The sequence below is a fragment of the Merops nubicus genome, unplaced genomic scaffold (assembly GCF_000691845.1).
Source record: "Merops nubicus isolate BGI_N331 unplaced genomic scaffold, ASM69184v1 scaffold45414, whole genome shotgun sequence".
In the NCBI taxonomy this organism is placed as follows: Eukaryota; Metazoa; Chordata; class Aves; order Coraciiformes; family Meropidae; genus Merops; species Merops nubicus.
This window is the reverse complement of record NW_008607139.1, coordinates 1-17,240: the sequence shown is the minus strand read 5'-3', so window position 1 is coordinate 17,240 and position 17,240 is coordinate 1. Positions and strand designations below refer to the sequence as shown.

Sequence of the window (17,240 nt, the reverse complement as noted above, 5' to 3'; positions counted from 1 at the left end):
GGCAGAAGGGGCAGGAGGAGCTTAGAGACTGGGAGCCTCCGCTGGGGCTCCCTGGAGACCCTTCCCAAAAGGGGCCTCTTCTGGAGCCAGCTTTTGGAGTCAGACATCCCATCCACTCCTTCAGGAGGCTCTCCTGGAGGCACTATGGACACAGCGTGGTTTTCAGCTGGTGGAGTCAGAGCCAAGCCTCCCAGAGGTGTAACCCTCCCTGAGATGGCACCCCAGCTTTCAGGGCGAGCTCCTCAGCTTCTGCCGTGCCCCACTGCTGCTGCGTGGGGTTGATTTAAAGCTAAGTAGAGAAATACAGAGCACGATCACCTAGAGAGCCATCTCTGCCCTCTTCACCCTCCCTGCCAAGCTCTCCTGGCCCTGTCTCTGGTATTTCCTAGTCCTGGAGCCTGTGCTGCACAGGCTCCCAAGCACCCCGGCTGCAGGGGGAGGGTGTTTCTCCCCACTTCCCCTGCAGAGCAATACGGTGACAGCCAGTTGTCCTTAATTCTTCGTGACACTTGGAGCATTTCCTTTGGGGTTATTAAGGGAAAAGGGAGGAAGTCGGTCGGGTGACGAGGTAACAGACTCCTGTCCAAAAAAGCCAGAGCTAACAGCAACTATTAGCTGTAATTGGTACTTAACGTGAGTATTAAACTGACGGGCTAGTAGGGATTTATTTAAAGACCACGGTTTCAGTCAGATGGTATGAGCCATGTGAAAACAGCAGTGACCTTGAATAGCAGCTAATTCCCTTCTCAGATACGCTGCTGGCACAAAAAGGCACAAACATCAACAGCTGAGGGCTCGGCCCGGGGGCTGCCCGTGCTCCCACGGCCCAGGGACAGCCCAGCCCACCCCCCTCCTCATGGCCTGCAACGGGCTTCTGGCACCCAGTGAGTCCACCCGTGCCAGGCGAGGCTGTGGCAGGGTCAAGTCACGTTTTGGGCATGGTGAAGGAGGAGAGATGTGGGAGAAGCAAGACAGAGCCCGTGCTTGGTGCTGTCTAGAGCGATCGCATCCCGTGAGCTGAGGTGAAATGCTGCTTTCCGTGGAGCAGAGCAGTCTCTGGTAGCAAAGGGTGAGGTTATGGCTGTGACTCGGGCTCCCACATGGCTCCAGGGTGCTGGAGGTCCCCAGGAGCTTGCTGGGCATCTGAGCTACCAGGGACAGCAAAGAGCAAGAGCTGCAGCTGGGAGGACAACAAGCAGGTTTGTCCCTAGGAAGAGAAGGGAGAGAGTGGAGTTACCTCCCTGTGGGTGGTGAGAAGCACCACAGGCCTGGAGAGTCCCACATGGGGACCAGCCAGGCCAAGAGCTCCAAGGGAGCAAAAGGAGGGACAAGCTGATGCGCCCAGAGGGGAGCTGGTTTGAGAGGAGCTGAAGCAATGACTGGCATTGCTTGCAAATGGATCAGCAGGACCCAGGCAACTGGGGGTGACAGCGAGAGCATCAGAGGAGGAGCAAGGAGGAGCTGGACCACGTCCATGTCCTCCAGGAGATGGGATTGGCATCCCTAGAGCTGGGCAACAGGGGGAGGGAGTCCCATGACACAGCCAATATAAGGGTCTTCTCCATGGCCATGACTGTTCCTCGCCACCCCAGCCTGCGGGGACGACGTTGGTGCCAGATGTCAGCAGCCGTGTTTGCTTTTGTCCCCTCCAGGTGCTGAACCTGTTCTTAGCCCTGCTGCTGAGCTCCTTCAGCGCCGACAGCCTGGCAGCCTCCGACGACGACGGGGAGATGAACAATTTGCAGATTGCTATTGGCAGGATCACCAGGGGCATCGACTTTGTAAAGACCTCTCTCCTCACGCTGCTCCGCGGGCTGTGGAAGGGGAAGAAGGTGGCTCCAGAGGAAGAGCAAGAACCCAACAAGAGAGACAACTCTGTGCTCAACCACGTGGACACTGGCCAGGAGACCAAGTCGGAGTACCTGGATGGAGTCACTGGCAAAGAGCATTTTTTAATGGATGAACTGGACCACATGAACTTCATCAACAACCCCAACCTGACGGTGCAGGTCCCCATCGCCTCGGAGGAGTCTGACCTCTACGAGGAGACCAGCACCCAGTCTGACACAGAAGATGCCAAGGTAAGAAAGGCAGGTGGAAGGATTTCAACCCAAAAACTGGCACCGACCCATTCTAGCTGTGCTGCCTAAAGAACAATCACAGAACGGTTTGGGTTGGAAGGGACCTCCAAAGGTCACCTAGGCCACCCCCCTGCTATAAGCAGGGACATCTCCAGCTCGGTCAAGCTGCTCAGAGCCTCATCCAGCCTGACCAAACAACGCTGGGTTGGGTTACTTTTAGCTTTTCCACAATGTGTGGCACGGGCCAAAGCTGGGATTCCTCAGCTTGGTGTTTTCCAGTGTCCACTGGAGGAGGAGGGGTCCAAGCAGAGGCTCGGCCTGTTTTAGGTCAGGCTGTGGAGTTATTGTTGATGCCAGAGGGACCCACTGCTCCCCAGAGGGTTGGTGCACAGGTCAGAGCACTCAGTTTGGGGTTAAAGATGTTCAGGAGGAATTTGATGCCAGGAAATCTGCTGATGGCACTAACATTGGATCCACTGCTAATGCCTCAGAAAGCATCATCGGGGAGGGTATGAAACCAGATGGAGGAGCTTAGCAGAAGTGAACCTGAAGCGATGCATTTTGGACCCCAAGCTGAGGAGACAGCTGATGCCAGCAGTGCTGTGTCAAGGTTCAGAGGAGACTGTCCAGGCTCACATGACCCAAATCATCTTGGTGCTCTGGGAGGATGACGTGGAGATGTCAAGAAACTGGGGAAGATCCCAGTGCACACTAAATGGAGGGGGATAAACCTGGTGGGAAATTGCTCCTTGCAATGTGGTTGCACCAAGGTCCTGGAGAAATACAGGTGGAGAGGAGCAACTGCAGCCATCTGGAAAGGGGTTTTCTATGGATGAAAGTGAACCAGGACTACTCAGGGCACTATGCAAGAAGGAGAGGACAATCCTCGTTATAGGTTTCTGGGAAAGCAGAGTGATCCAGTAACTGGGGCTGCAGCAGGGAGCTGGCAGGGAAGGTGGTTGCTAGCTGTGACCCATCACAAACGTGCTCCTTGCTCCTGCCTGGAGCACCTTGGCCAAGGGAAGGGGCAAGGGGAGTTGCTCTTGCTGTTCCCTTTAGTGCTGCCAGCAGCAGGGCTGAGAGTTGGTGTTTCCCTCTCCAGTTTTTCCTACTCTAAGTCCAGCAGCACCAATCCCCAGATCCCACAGGGTGTGGGTGCTGGGCATGTGGCCACGTTGCACTGAGGTGATGCTGAGGCCTCAGATCACCACCACCACGATGTGATTCCTGGTGACTGGGGGAAAACCTCCTCGGTGTGCAGCTATTGGACGTGTCCTGACATGACTCGGGCGTGCTGGAGTTGTGTTCAGCTGACATCTAGTGGCACCTGCTCCAACACCCTCCATGGAGGGTGTGTCCAAAGAGCAACAGAGCTGCTGGGGAAGGGTCTAGAGCCCAAGTGTGGGGAGGAGCAGCTGAGGGAGCTGGGGGTGCTGAGCCTGGAGCAAAGGAGGCTCAGGGGAGACCTTCTGGCTCTGCACAGCTCCTGACAGGAGCCTGGAGCCGGGGGGGGTCGGGCTCTGCTCCCAAGGGACAAGGGACAGGACAAGAGGAAACGGCCTCAAGTTGCCCCAGGGGAGGTTGAGGTTGTCCCTGAGGAACAATTTCTTGCCCTGGAGGGTTGCCCAGGGCTGTGCCAGGCTGCCCAGGGCAGTGGTGGAGTCCCCACCCCTGGAGGGGTTCCCAAGCTGTGGAGATGTGGGGTGAGGGACACGGGGCAGTGGGGACCTGGCAGTGCTGGGGAAGGGTTGGACTCCATGATCTGAAAGGTCTTTTCCAACCCAAACAATTCTATAATTTTGTGTTTCTGTGGAGCTTGTGTTTTCAGAGCCATCTGTGGCCTCTCAGCATGGGCAGGAGTCAAACATCATCTCTCAACCACTAAATACCAGTTCACCTCATCATTTGCTGCTGGTTTTGGTGGCTAAATTCAGTTGAACACAGACCAAGGTTCAAACCAGGGGGGGACATTAACAACCTGGCCCCTGCCCAAACAGGCAGGGCAGGCAACGGGCTGGTGGTCATCAAGTGAAACGATAATTAGACATCGGGTGGTAACGGGTGGGAGCCCTGGGCTGCTCCCGGGGGAAGAGTGTCACTAGCTCTTGACTAGCTCCAGATGGAGCCAGAGCCCAAGAAACCACCTCACCCCGGGGCCATGGGCTGCAAACTGGGGCTTCCTCCAGATGGGCTGCTCCGAAAATGCTGGTGGGTGCTGCCCCCTTCCCCAGCAGATCCTTTCCGAGGCGAGGACCCTTCCCAGGAGTGGCAGTGGCAGGGTGATGGCAGCAGCGTGGCTGCTCTCCTCCAGCAGCAGCTTCTGGCTGATGTACCCTTTGCACCACGGAGCAGCGAGGAGATGGTGGAACTGTGGGGTCACTGGGGGACTCTGGGTGCACAGCACCTGAACCCTGGTGCGTGGGGCTGGCGAGGATGGGGGAACCCTGGATTTGGGTGGAAACACTGGCCGGGCTGTTGGTGCTATGCCAGGTATGGGATGGAAATTGTCCTGCAAATCTGGTGGTTGCAGGCGTGCAGGGTCTCAGGAGCTCCAAGGGATGGAGTCTGGGGGACCGTGCAGTGGAACCAGCACAGTTATCCCTGTCCCCATCCAACAGGACCTGCCCCAAGCACCAGCTCACAGAGCTCCTGGGTTACACGAGTGTGCCAAGCACCCCTTGGGCACCTTTGCCCTGGCCTCTGGGATGGCTGTGCTGGATCATCCCCCACCCCTGAGCCTTTGCAACACTTGTCCTGGAGGCAGGTGGTTTCCTTGTGTCCTCCCCTGGGGTCACAGCTTCCCTGGCTCTGTGCTGGGGCCTCCTAATCCCCCGTCCCTCTTGTTCCCCCCCAGTGCCAGCCAGTGTTGGCCCCACTGCTCCTGCAGAGCCACCAGCAACAGCTCGAGCCCCCACTGCTGCTGTGTCCTGCTCCTCAGGGCAATGCCCTGTGTGTCCCCAGCAAGCAACAGCCAGCCTGCATGGGTCCTCCAAAACAATGGCCGTGGAGGCTGTAGGCAATGGCAGAGCCTCAAATTACCCCAGGGAGCCTTCTGTGGCTTGTTGAAGCTTCTTCAGTCACTACTGAAAGCAGCAGCAGCCTTGGGGGAGGATTCTTTCTCCTCATGCAAGCCAATGCCATCCTGCACTGGAGATACCCATCCACAGTCTTCTGTTTCCCCGCTGCTCCCAGGCAGGGCAGGAAGATCTGGGGATCTGCTCGTCCCTCAAGTGCTGCAGAAGGTCTTCTCAGAAGGACAAAAAAAAAAAAAAGGGAGGAAAAATATCCCAGGGGCTTGCCAAGGTTTTTTCTTGTTATCAGCCCCTCCGGGCCTTGCTGAGTGGTGTCTGGGAAGCCAGCCAAGCTGAGCTGTGGAGCGAGATGGAGCTGCCGAGAGATATTTGGGATGCAGGCTTTGAACTTGGGTGAACCTCAGCCCAAAAGCCCTTCGGCACAAGCTGAGCCAGCAGGATTTCAGAGAAGGGCCCAGGTGGCCGCCCAGGTTTCTGCAGGTCTCGTTGCACCAAGGGGTGTCTGGCAGAGTGTTTTTCAGATGGGGGCGTGCAGAGGAGGAGCAGGAGGTGAGGAAATCAGCCTGAGGTGATGGCACAAGGGGATGGGAGGTGGATTTACCACGCAGGGAGGAAGGCTGAGGCCAGGGGACCTTTTGCTCCTCTGAACTTGGGTGGAAAGCAAAGCTTGTGCAGGCTCAGGGAACGACCCCCCTGGGAGGGCTGCAGCCCTGGGTGGTGCAGCAGCTCCACGCTGGGCTGTGTGTCCACAGAAGAGGGACTCAGAGCTGCCTCCAGGCAAAGGAGTCCCAGCAGCTGGCTCCCCTGGCACTGCCTGGGCCCTCTTGGGGCAGGAGGAGCCGGAGGGTGGCCAGAGGCAGCTGCAGCCCAGGAGCATCCTTTCTGCAGGGCAGCCCAGCCTGAATCCCCCCAAATCCTCCTCTCCCTTCGCAGAATCCCCTCTCCAGTGACAACGCCTCGTCCTTGTGCAGCACGGTGGACTACAAACCCCCCCAGCCCGAGGAGGAGGAGGTGGCAGAAGAGGCTGAGGAGAGCAACGAGCCCGAGGAGTGCTTCACTGAAGGTGAGGGGCCAAGCAGGGCAGGGGACCCTGTGCAGAGGGGGAGGTGGGGATGGAGGGACCCCTGCCAGGCGGTTCTTGCAGCATAGCAACCCTCAGGCTCACTGAGCTCAAACTCCCAGTCCTCCTGCACCACCAAGGAGGTGGTCCCCATGAGGTCCCCCTCTTGCACGCACACCCTCAGCCCCCACAGGATCCTGCTCCAACCTCCACCTGGGAGTGTTGAGAAAGACAATGAAAGCAAAACTAGCGTTGCGTTGGCGGGAAGACCCCGGCCAGGGCAGCCACAGCTCTTTGTCCCACCTGCAGCCTGCGTGAAGAGGTTTCCTTGCCTCTACGTGGACATCAGCAGTGACAGAGGGAGGATATGGTGGAACGTCCGGAAAACCTGCTTCCGCATCGTGGAGCACGACTGGTTCGAGACCTTCATCGTCTTCATGATCCTCCTCAGCAGTGGGGCGCTGGTAGGTCCCACCTTTCACCCCCTCCCACCTGCAGCAGCTCCCCAGGAACGCAGGCAGGGCCCAGGCAGCAGCACCAGAGGCTCTGGGCATCGCCTGGATGTCTCCCGGGCAACATAAGGCAGCTCTGGGCAGATGTTTGGTTCAAAACTCCCCGTGGCTCGGGTCTGCCCAACGCAGAGCCTTCCAAGGGGACCTGAACATCCTCCCCTCGCCCTTCAAGAGCCCTGCATGGGCACAACCACCCCTCTAAAACCCTCTCCATGGGCTGTGGTGCCCAGGGGACCTCAAGGGATGCAACCACCTACAGCCTCCCCTCCTGCTCCTAATGTCAACCATCAGCACCATCTCTTTAGCTTCATGGGGACAGTTCCTCATTTCACAGCCTCCACAACTGGCTGTCGGGAGGTGTCTACAAATCATTCATGGTTATTATTTTGCTGTTCAGCACTTCCAGCTGCTGTGCAACCTCCCAGAACCTGGGTGTCCATTTAAACCAAGCTCACAAAAGCTGTGTCAGCCCGTTGGTCCTTTCTGAGTGTTTGGGTTCAACTTCTCTGCATGTTTGGAGGTAAAGAGGGAAGGAGGAATAGAGGGACTGGAGTGGTTTTCAGACATCCTGCACAACACGTCTGCATCACTCCCTGAAGAGCAGTTTGGGGATGTCTGAGGTTGTAGCTAGTGCCAGAATCAGAAGCTTGTCTAAACCAGCTTTACAGCACTGGGCCACCAAGCCCAGATCTCCCACTGCTTCTGTCTCTCACCATCAAGACATAGCAAGAGCCCAAACTCCTAAGAACTTTTTCAAAACTACCAAGGCATCCAAAGGTGCAGGTTGGTGTCCTGGCTTTTGACCTGTGTTCAAGTTGGTGGGAATTTGATGCAGCTGGACACGTAGCTGCATTAGGTGCTGGAGCATGTCCAAGGAAGGGCAAGGAAGCTGGGGAAGAGTCTAGAGCTGGTGAGGAGCAGCTGAGGGAGCTGGGGGTGCTGAGCCTGGAGCAAAGGAGGCTCAGGGGAGACCTTCTGGCTCTGCACAGCTCCTGACAGGAGCCTGGAGCCAGGGGGGGGTCGGGCTCTGCTCCCAAGGAACAGGCAACAGGACAAGAGGAAACGGCCTCAAGTTGCCCCAGGGGAGGTCGAGGTTGGCCCTGAGGAACAATTTCTTGCCCTGGAGGGTTGCCCAGGGCTGTGCCAGGCTGCCCCGGGCAGTGGTGGAGTCCCCACCCCTGGAGGGGTTCCCAAGCTGTGGAGATGTGGGGCGAGGGACACGGGGCAGTGGGGACCTGGCAGTGCTGGGGGATGGTTGGATTTGATGATCTTAAACATCTCTTTCAACCACAACAATTCTCTGAGTCAATGATTTGCTTCAGTGAAGCTCTACCTAGCTGAAAGGAACTTGCAAATATTGGACCCCCTGTGCATCAGTGAACGCCTGTAGTTGGCTCTCAACTCTCCAAGCTGCCCCAAGCCCTAGGGAAGCAGGGACAGCACAGGGGCTGCACGGAGCCGAGCAGCAGGTCTAATGGAAGAATGACTGTCACGTAGCTTCACGCCTCTTCCAGGCTTTTGAGGACATCTACATTGAACAACGCAAGGTGATCCGCACCATCCTGGAGTACGCCGACAAGGTCTTCTCCTACATCTTTGTCATTGAGATGCTGCTGAAGTGGGTGGCCTATGGCTTCAAGGTGTACTTCACCAACGCGTGGTGCTGGCTGGATTTCCTCATTGTTGATGTAAGTGTGGTCTGAGGAGCACCTCTAGAGAGCCATAGTCAGCCAAGGGGTTTGGGAGCACCAGGGGATTGTAGCAGGATATTGAACTGAACTCATGTTCTAAAGGGCAGTGGGGTGGCTGTGGAACAAGGGCTTAGACCATTGCTTAAAATAATGGTCCTCCACAGGAAGAGCCATTTCTTTCCCTGGCTGCAGAAGCACTTTCAAACCCTTTCTGGTTTATGCTCAAGCTGAGAACAAGCCCAAGTCAAGAACAAGCCCATGCTGTCCAACAGATCCCCTAGAGGTGTGAAGGGATGCAGGGTCTCCCAGATGCTTTGTGACAGAGCAGCCCGTTCTTCCCATGCAGTGCTTCTGTTTCCCACATCTCCTCCACCCTCATACCCCAGAGGCAGGGACATCCTTCAGGAGGATGGTCACCAGGGACCCACAGACTCGATGCCAGTCCCTCTGTCCTGAGACAGGACAACGACCACCAGCCTGAGGGGTGCTGGGGAGAGAGGGAAGGTCAGGAGCTCTAGGGATGTGGTTCAGTGGTGTTTCCATCCAAGATGCTGCCAATGCCTTGGGCTGCTCCTTCCAGGTCTCCATTATCAGCCTGACAGCAAACTGGATGGGATACTCGGAGCTGGGAGCCATCAAGTCCCTGAGGACGCTGAGGGCTCTGAGGCCACTGCGTGCCCTCTCCAGATTCGAAGGCATGAGGGTAGGTGCCTCCCCCATGGGCTGCTGGCTCTGACAGGGACACACAACCCAGCACCATTCAGCAGTCACCTGCACCAGGGACCCATCCCAGTTGGTTTTCAGGGGGTTCTGGGACGGTGGGATCAATGCTGAGGGACCTTTTGGTCCAGTTTGAGCCCCCTTGGTGCTGCTGGGGTGGGTGAGGCTGGGGCACAGGGACGTGAAGTTCCACATCACTGCTGCACTGCGTCCTGGTTCCCTAGCCAGGTCCTGCAAGGTCTCTTCTCCCCTTGCAGGTGGTGGTGAACGCCTTGCTGGGTGCCATCCCCTCCATCATGAACGTCCTGCTGGTCTGCCTCATCTTCTGGCTGATCTTCAGCATTATGGGGGTGAACCTCTTTGCGGGGAAGTACTACAGGTGTGTCAACACCACCACGGGGGAGCTCTTCGACGTCAGCTCAGTGAACAACAAGAGCGACTGCATGGCCCTCCTCTACACCAACGAGGTCAGATGGGTCAACGTCAAGGTCAACTTCGACAACGTGGGCTTGGGCTACCTCTCCTTGCTGCAGGTGGTACGTAACAGAAGCAGCTACCGTCCCTCCAAGACCTGTGGCAGGCAGCATGAAGCAAGATGCTGCCCTGATGCCCACATGGGACCTCCTAGCTGCTCCTTAGCTCCAAAATTGGTATTTAACACCAAAATAAAAAATCCCTGTAGAGCCCAGGAGAGAAGGGACAGGGGATGGGATGGGAAATGTCATCGGGGAACCACGGTGGGTGAGTGTGGGTAGCACAAAGCCTGGAGCTGGGGGATGTCCTCCACAGAGCAGGGGATGGAGGAGCGAGGAGGGGAGGCCTCTGTGTTCCTCCCACCCATCTGCAAAGTTCAACCTGCTCTGGTGGTAGGCTGCAAGAGGAGGCTGGAAACAGAGCACATGGAGGGGGGGTCACAGCCCAGCTTCCACCGAGCCCAGCGAGCAGGAGGGGACCTGCTCACCACGACCAGAGCTCACCAAAAGCAGAGGGGTGGGCTGGGGCTGCTCCCTTCAGGTCCAGGGGAACTGCCAGTGGCTGAATCAGAGCTTAACCCAGATGGATTGACCAGCTTGAAACTCAGCTTCCTCTTCAGATTTGTTGTTCCATCAGATTCAGGAAACAAGATGTTCAGACTTTTTGCTTAACAAATCAGCAGTAAAAGCTTCTAAAAGATGCCGTGTAGGTCGCCAGGATCAGGATCCACCAGGGGTACAGAAGTCAGGGTTATGGAGGTGGCACAGCTTGGGGAGCAGGAGGGGGGGAGACAGCCCTGGCACGGCTCTGCCGTTGGGAAAATGCACTTTGTTTTGGGGAGAAAAGAAGTCAAATGCTTCCTTTCCCAGCCTGGTTTGCAGCAGAGTTTTGGGAACTCCCTGGTGAGCTCAGCCATGGAATGGAGCTTGTGTGTGCACGTGCAGATCTCCGGAGTTTTGTGTCAGGGCATTTTTCTTGTGGATTCAGCCCATGGCCCCTCTCCTGCCTCTCCCACTCAGAAGCTGCAACTCCAGGCTGAGCAGGGCGTGCTCAGAGCTAAGCCCCCAAACTAAGCCCCAGACACGCACCCATGGCATTGCTCCCCCCCCCCTCAGCTCCAAATGCCTCCCAGTGAATCTGTTCTTCTCCACAGGCGACCTTCAAAGGCTGGATGGACATCATGTATGCTGCTGTGGACTCGCGTGAGGTGAGGGGACAAGCAGGGGTGTCTCACAGCCAGCTCCTACTGGGAGGCTGGGAGCAGAGACCTGGGAGCTCAGGATCCCCTCTGGCTGTGCCCCTTGGTGCTGGGGGGCTGCCTGCATCCCACCCACGGCTTTGGCTGTGGACCAAAGAGTGGAGAAACATCCAGAACATGTCTCCTGCTGAGGAGCACAGCCTCCATTGTGTCCCTCCTGGTGCAAGATCCTGCCCCTGGGTTAGGGAACAATGTCCTCAAGTATCAGCCCATCTGGGGTGCAAAGCTGGAGAGCAGCCCTGGGGGGGCTGGGAGGGCGGAGTTGGGCAGGAGCCCCCCCAGCCTGGGCTGCACCCCCAGCAGCGTGGGCAGCAGGGCAGGGAGGGGATCCTGCCCCTCTGCCCCCTCTGGGGAGACCCCCCTGCAGTGCTGGGGCAGCTCTGGAGGCCTCAGCACAGCAGAGCCAGGGAGCTGCTGGAGCGGGGCCAGAGGAGCCCCAGCAATGCCCCGCGGGGGGAACCCCTCTGCTGGGAGCCCAGCAGGAGAGAGTTGGGCTGGGGCAGCTGAGAGGAGAAGGCTCCAGGGAGACCTGCTGGGGGCTGCCAGGACTGCCAGGGGCCTGTCAGGAAGCTGGGGATGGACTTTTGAGCAGGGCCTGTTGGGACAAGACAAGGGGGGATGGGTTTAAATGAGAAGAAGGAGATTCAGACTAGAGAGAGAGAAAACATTTTTGACGCTGAGGGTGCTGAGCCCCTGGCCCAGGCTGCCCAGAGAGGTGGTCGCTGCCCCATCTCTGGAACCATCCCAGGGGAGGTTGGCCGGGGCTCTGAGCACCCTGCTCTAGCTGCAGATGTCCCTGTCCCTGCAGGGGGTTGGATGAGGTGACCTTGAAAGGTCCCTTCCCACCCAAAACTTTCTATGATTTAATGATTCACTTCTTTTTGCCACCCGTGTCATTGTCACCTGCATCCCAGCTGCACCCTGCCCCTCACACCAGGCTCACATTGCCTTGAGCTGCCGCAGCAGGAGGAACTTCCTTCCCAGTGAGCACTGAGGGGTCAGCCCCACACACCCACAGGCCCAAACATTGGGTTTTTTGCCTATTTTTAGCACCAGAAGCAGCCGCCCTGCCCACCCCAGCTGCAGCTGCGGCGCTCAGTGGAAGAGCTGCTTCCAGCTCCCTCTGAAAGGAGATTGGGCTCCTGCCACCCCGGGCAAAGCTGGGCTGGGACCAAAGCTGCTCTTTCCTATCAAGAGCTTCCCTCAAACTGAGGGAATCAGGTTGTGACACCTTGGGGAACCCTCCAGTCAAATATAGAGCAGGATTAAGCGCTGGCCCTTGAGATGAGGAGTGTTCTCCAAGCACATCCTTGTCCCCCAGCTGGTGTCACATGGATGTCCCTTCCCATGGCTGCTCCAAGGGGACCACTCTGCCCACAGCATCTGCCAAAGGCTTTAGAGCAACCAGCCCATGGCTCTGTCCAGATACAATCACCCCTTGTCTAGGGACCTGGAGACACATTTTCTGGAGAGGATTAGTCTCATGTTTTCCGTCTCTCCTGGTCAGATTGAAGAGCAGCCAGTGTATGAGATCAACCTCTACATGTACATCTACTTTGTCATCTTCATCATCTTTGGCGCCTTCTTCACCCTGAACCTCTTCATTGGTGTCATCATCGACAACTTCAACCAGCAGAAGAAAAAGATGAGTATTTTCTGGGTCCTGCAGCCACTGTTGCCTCCTGGGGTGCAGGTCCAGGATGGAGGGGACCAGCATGGTCGTGGAAAGAGGGGACCAGGGTGCTTGGAGGGACCTCGGGGCGCTCTGCAGCCAGAATTGCTGGTGTCCATTAGTGGCTTCCCCCAGAGTGAACAAAGAGAGCTGGACCAACAGCACCTGGGGCTTTGTGTCCTGGCCATGGCACTTGCAGAGGATTTCATCCATGGATGCTGAGGGAGGAGGCCCGGGGGGCTGTTTTCTCTTGCCTGTGCCACAGCAATTGTGGCTGTACTCCTGGGCCATCACTTTTATTTCCTTTTCCCACCCCATGACCCTTCCTCACCATTTTTCCATGCGTCAAAGAGAGGCTCAACTTCTGCTTTCAGTAGAAGGACATGGGACTAACACCCCTGGGCTGCTGGAGGGGAGCAGGTGGAGGGTGGGTAACGTGGAGCACGTTGTTTGGGCCAAGCAAGCTCTGAGGCGTGTGGAGATGCTCCCTTGGTCCCAGCAGGATCTGGCCAGCAAGGAGGGGTGAGCCCCAGCAGAGCACAGGGTGCTCCACTTCCTGCAGGGGGCTGGGAAGCAGCATCTCACCTCTGCAGGAGGAAACCACAGCGCTGGGGCGAGCACCCATGGGTGCTGTGGACCAGGGGAAGCAGCAGAGCAAAGGGCGAGTAGGGAGGAGGCAGTTTCACTGAGTGCAGAGAGCTCTGTCTGGTAGGAGCTTGGCTGGAGGTGCTTGGTGGGAAGGAGCACAGTCAGAGGTGCTTGGTGGGAAGAGTTGAGTTCCCAAGACTAACAGCAATGATTCCCTTTATACTTTGGAGGCAAAGACATCTTCATGACAGAAGAGCAGAAGAAATACTATAATGCTATGAAGAAGCTTGGCTCCAAGAAACCCCAGAAGCCCATCCCCAGGCCATCGGTACGTTGGGTTAATCACCCTGGAGCACAGTGGGGAGGGGGCTCTTCAAGCCACCAGCTGTCCCAGAGTGAACGAGAAGGGTCCAGGGAAGAGCATTTGCCAGGGCAAGGAGCCAAATCCGGGCTCCCTGTTGCTACTCTTCTAACAGCACCTTGCTGAGTGCTGAGGCTTCAGAAGAGGTTCACATCAGGCAACCTCCTTTGGGTCTGCTCTTCAGCCATGGGTCCATTGGCAAGGGCAATGGGGGGGATCCCTTTTAGGGATTAGGGTCTTCTCCTGGCTCAGCTCTCAGATCCTCTCTCGAAGGGAGTTAGACTCGGGGGAAGCTCAGCTTTCAACACTCCTAGGAGGGACACGGGACCAGCCAATCCATACATGGTGGTGCCCTGGCTTTGGTTTTGATAGCCCTGCTCAAGAGAGGCCTTCTCCACATGTTTATTTCTGTCCCAGTGCATTAGCTGTGGATATAATTAGCAAGCAACTGCCCCCTGCACACACACCTCTTGGCTGTGGTGGTACCAGATGGGCTTCATCCTGCAAACTGCTGGGCATCCTCCTCCACAGCTTCCAAGGCCATGAGACCTGTGTACTAGTCACAAGCCTGATGTGTCCTACACTCTTTTAAATACAGTTCCTTCTCTTTCTCTTGTCTTTCTGTTCTGTGTGGGTCTGTCCCTTGTTCCCACCTCACCTCTGGGTCTCCATCATCACCCACGTGACCCTCACGGCAGAACAAGTTCCAAGGGATGGTGTTTGACTTCGTTACCAAGCAAGTGTTTGACATAACCATCATGATCCTGATTTGCCTCAACATGGTGACCATGATGGTTGAAACAGATGACCAAAGTGAACTCAAAACGTCTGTCCTCTACAAGATAAACTTGGTCTTTATTGTCATCTTCACCGGAGAGTGTGTGCTCAAGATGTTCGCCTTGCGTTACTACTACTTCACCATTGGCTGGAACATCTTTGACTTTGTGGTGGTCATCCTCTCCATCTTAGGTGAGTCCTGCAGGTTCCACCAGTTCCTCAGGGGTCCTGCTGGATAATGAAGAGTGGAAATTGTCTAGCTGATCCACGGGCTCTGAGCTGCCTTTACGCCCACCCTTTGAGCAGGCCCAAGCCAACAGGACTCTGAGACAAGATGAATGATGAGGGATGTGTCTCACTCCTCCTTGGTGTTGGGTTCCCCTCATCTCCACGTTGCCTGGCTGCATTGCTGAAACCCAGCAGCCAGCGTTTAACCCTTGGGTCTGTGCCACCAGGGGTGGCCTCATCTCCCTGTGCATACCCACCTCTGGCTGATGGAGCAGAGTAGCTCCACCTCACCTCCTTATGTTGACTGGAGAGCATGGCCAACTCACTCTTCTTCATCCCTTCACAGGTATCGTCCTCTCAGACATCATAGAGAAGTACTTTGTATCACCCACCCTCTTCAGGGTCATCAGGCTGGCAAGGATTGGCCGCGTCCTGCGGCTGATCCGAGGTGCAAAAGGCATCAGGACTCTCCTCTTTGCTCTGATGATGTCCCTGCCTGCCCTGTTCAACATCGGCCTCCTGCTCTTCCTCGTCATGTTCATCTACTCCATCTTCGGGATGTCCAACTTCGCCTACGTAAAGAAGGAGGCGGGGATCGATGACATCTTCAACTTTGAAACTTTTGGGAACAGCATCATCTGCCTCTTCCAGATCACCACATCAGCTGGATGGGATGGTCTCCTCAGCCCGATCCTGAACAGTGGTCCCCCCGACTGCGACCCCGACCTGGAAAACCCTGGCAGTTCGGTGAAGGGGGACTGTGGCAATCCATCCATAGGCATCTTCTTCTTCTGCAGCTACATCATCATTTCCTTTCTCATTGTGGTGAACATGTACATCGCCATCATCCTGGAGAACTTCAACGTGGCCACGGAGGAGAGCAGCGAGCCCCTCTGCGAAGATGATTTTGAAATGTTTTATGAAACCTGGGAGAAGTTTGACCCGGATGCCACCCAGTTCATTGCGTACAGCACCTTGTCCGACTTTGTAGACACCTTACAGGAGCCGCTCAAAATTCCCAAGCCCAACAAGATCAAGCTAATCACCATGGATCTCCCAATGGTCGCCGGAGACAAAATCCACTGTCTGGATATCCTCTTTGCCCTGACGAAGGAAGTGCTGGGAGACTCGGGAGAGATGGATGCCTTGAAGGCCACCATGGAGGAGAAGTTCATGGCCGCAAACCCCTCGAAGGTTTCCTATGAACCCATCACCACCACTCTGAAAAGGAAACACGAGGAAGTCTGCGCGACGAAAATCCAGAGGGCTTTCCGGAGGTACCTGCTGCGGCGCTCGGTGAAGCAGGCGTCCTACATGTACAGGCACGGGAAGGACGAGGACGCCCTGAGAGAGGGGGCGCCCGAGAAGGAAGGTCTCCTTGCCACCAAAATGCACGAGATGTATGGGAACAGTGGGACGGACGTGGAGACAGCCCCTGCCATTGGTCTCACACCCGTTCCCAGCTCAGAGACGCGAGATGCTCCCGGCGAGGCGAAAGCTTGGGAGAAGGAACGCGTGGTGAAAGAGTCGCTGGTGTAACCCAACGAGGCTCCCACCTCTCGCCCAGCCCGAAAAGACTTCCTTTGTGTCTCCTTTGGAAGAGCTCTTTCATATACAGATCATCAGATCTTAGATATTGAGCAAATTTCAGATATTTCAAGTAGACACCTTAACTTTCGAAGCAGGATCTCTTACTGATTCTGGTTTTTACAGCTCACTGCACTTGCAAAGGGTTGAATATTATTCTTATGAGAATTAAATGTGAAGTCTGTTGTTGGTGAAAGAGAAACATCCTGGTTTTGAAATGATCTCATCATGGTAACGATGTTTTTCAGACATTAACAAATGGGTACGGCTGTCCTTTTACTTAAGTAATTATTTATTAATGTTATTTCACAATTAAGAGATTTTCTTGTATATTATTCTTCCAGAGTGCAGCCCAGTAGCCAGTGAAAGATGAGCCATGTGAAATAATATTAAGAATAATTACAAAAACGACAAGGTTTTGTGAACAAAGAATCTCTAATGTCTTAAACTAGCACCTTTCTTTTGGATATTTGAATAAGCTTTATGGATTATATTTTTTGTTATATACAGAGAAAGTGCAATTATGTCTTAAAGATTTGTTTGCATAGCCAAAAAAAAGCATTTGCAGTTATGTTCTCAGGGTTAAATATCAGGTTTTAAAGGTCTCTGAACATGCCTTGGCATCATAAATCGTTCAGGTCTCTACAGTACGAATGTAAACAGAGTTTATCGTCTGCTACCTTCTTTGTTTTCCCATTTCATCCAGATTTTGTGGCAGGAAAGCAGTGGACAAATTCCTCGAGATGAGCTGCTTCAACAGGGTCCCTTAAATCCCACCGGCCACTGGAGGCCTCTGTGCAGTGAGTGCTCCCACCAGGGTGTAGACCCCAAAACGCTGGGGCAGAGCATCCTTCCCTGGGCTGGGGCTGTGGGGAGGAGCTGGGGGCACGTGCTGGGGTCTCTGCAGAGCCTGCTGGGCCCAGGCAGGTCCTCCCCAGGAAACCTCCCAGCAGAGGAGCATTTTCCCAGCGGGGGAAGAGCTTTGCTGCTCTTCACACGGGTGGGCAAAAGGAAAGTTAATATGCCAAAGGTTCATCTCTGGACCTCCTTCTGCCTTCAAAAGGGAAAAAATAAAAACCTCTTAATATCCACAAAAACATGAACCAAAGCCTCTTCCCCTTAAAACAAGGGCTGCTTCTTGAAGCCAAAGGGTCTGTCTTTTTGTATTATTATTAATTATTATTATTATTGTTATTATT

At 55.5% G+C, this 17,240-nt stretch overlaps 1 protein-coding gene across 1 annotated transcript in view; it reads left to right on the top strand.

Moving 5' to 3' along the window:
* SCN4A (sodium channel, voltage-gated, type IV, alpha subunit) overlaps positions 1-15,993 on the top strand; it is a 31,741-nt gene extending 15,748 nt beyond the window's left edge. The window contains exons 15-25 of the mRNA XM_008939838.1: positions 1,653-2,081; positions 6,047-6,176; positions 6,483-6,637; positions 8,200-8,373; positions 8,957-9,079; positions 9,354-9,632; positions 10,724-10,777; positions 12,336-12,473; positions 13,312-13,416; positions 14,148-14,418; positions 14,801-15,993. Coding sequence (XP_008938086.1) covers positions 1,653-2,081; positions 6,047-6,176; positions 6,483-6,637; positions 8,200-8,373; positions 8,957-9,079; positions 9,354-9,632; positions 10,724-10,777; positions 12,336-12,473; positions 13,312-13,416; positions 14,148-14,418; positions 14,801-15,993 — 3,051 coding nt within the window. The remainder of the gene's footprint in view (positions 1-1,652; positions 2,082-6,046; positions 6,177-6,482; positions 6,638-8,199; positions 8,374-8,956; positions 9,080-9,353; positions 9,633-10,723; positions 10,778-12,335; positions 12,474-13,311; positions 13,417-14,147; positions 14,419-14,800) is intronic.
* Positions 15,994-17,240: the final 1,247 nt, after the last annotated feature.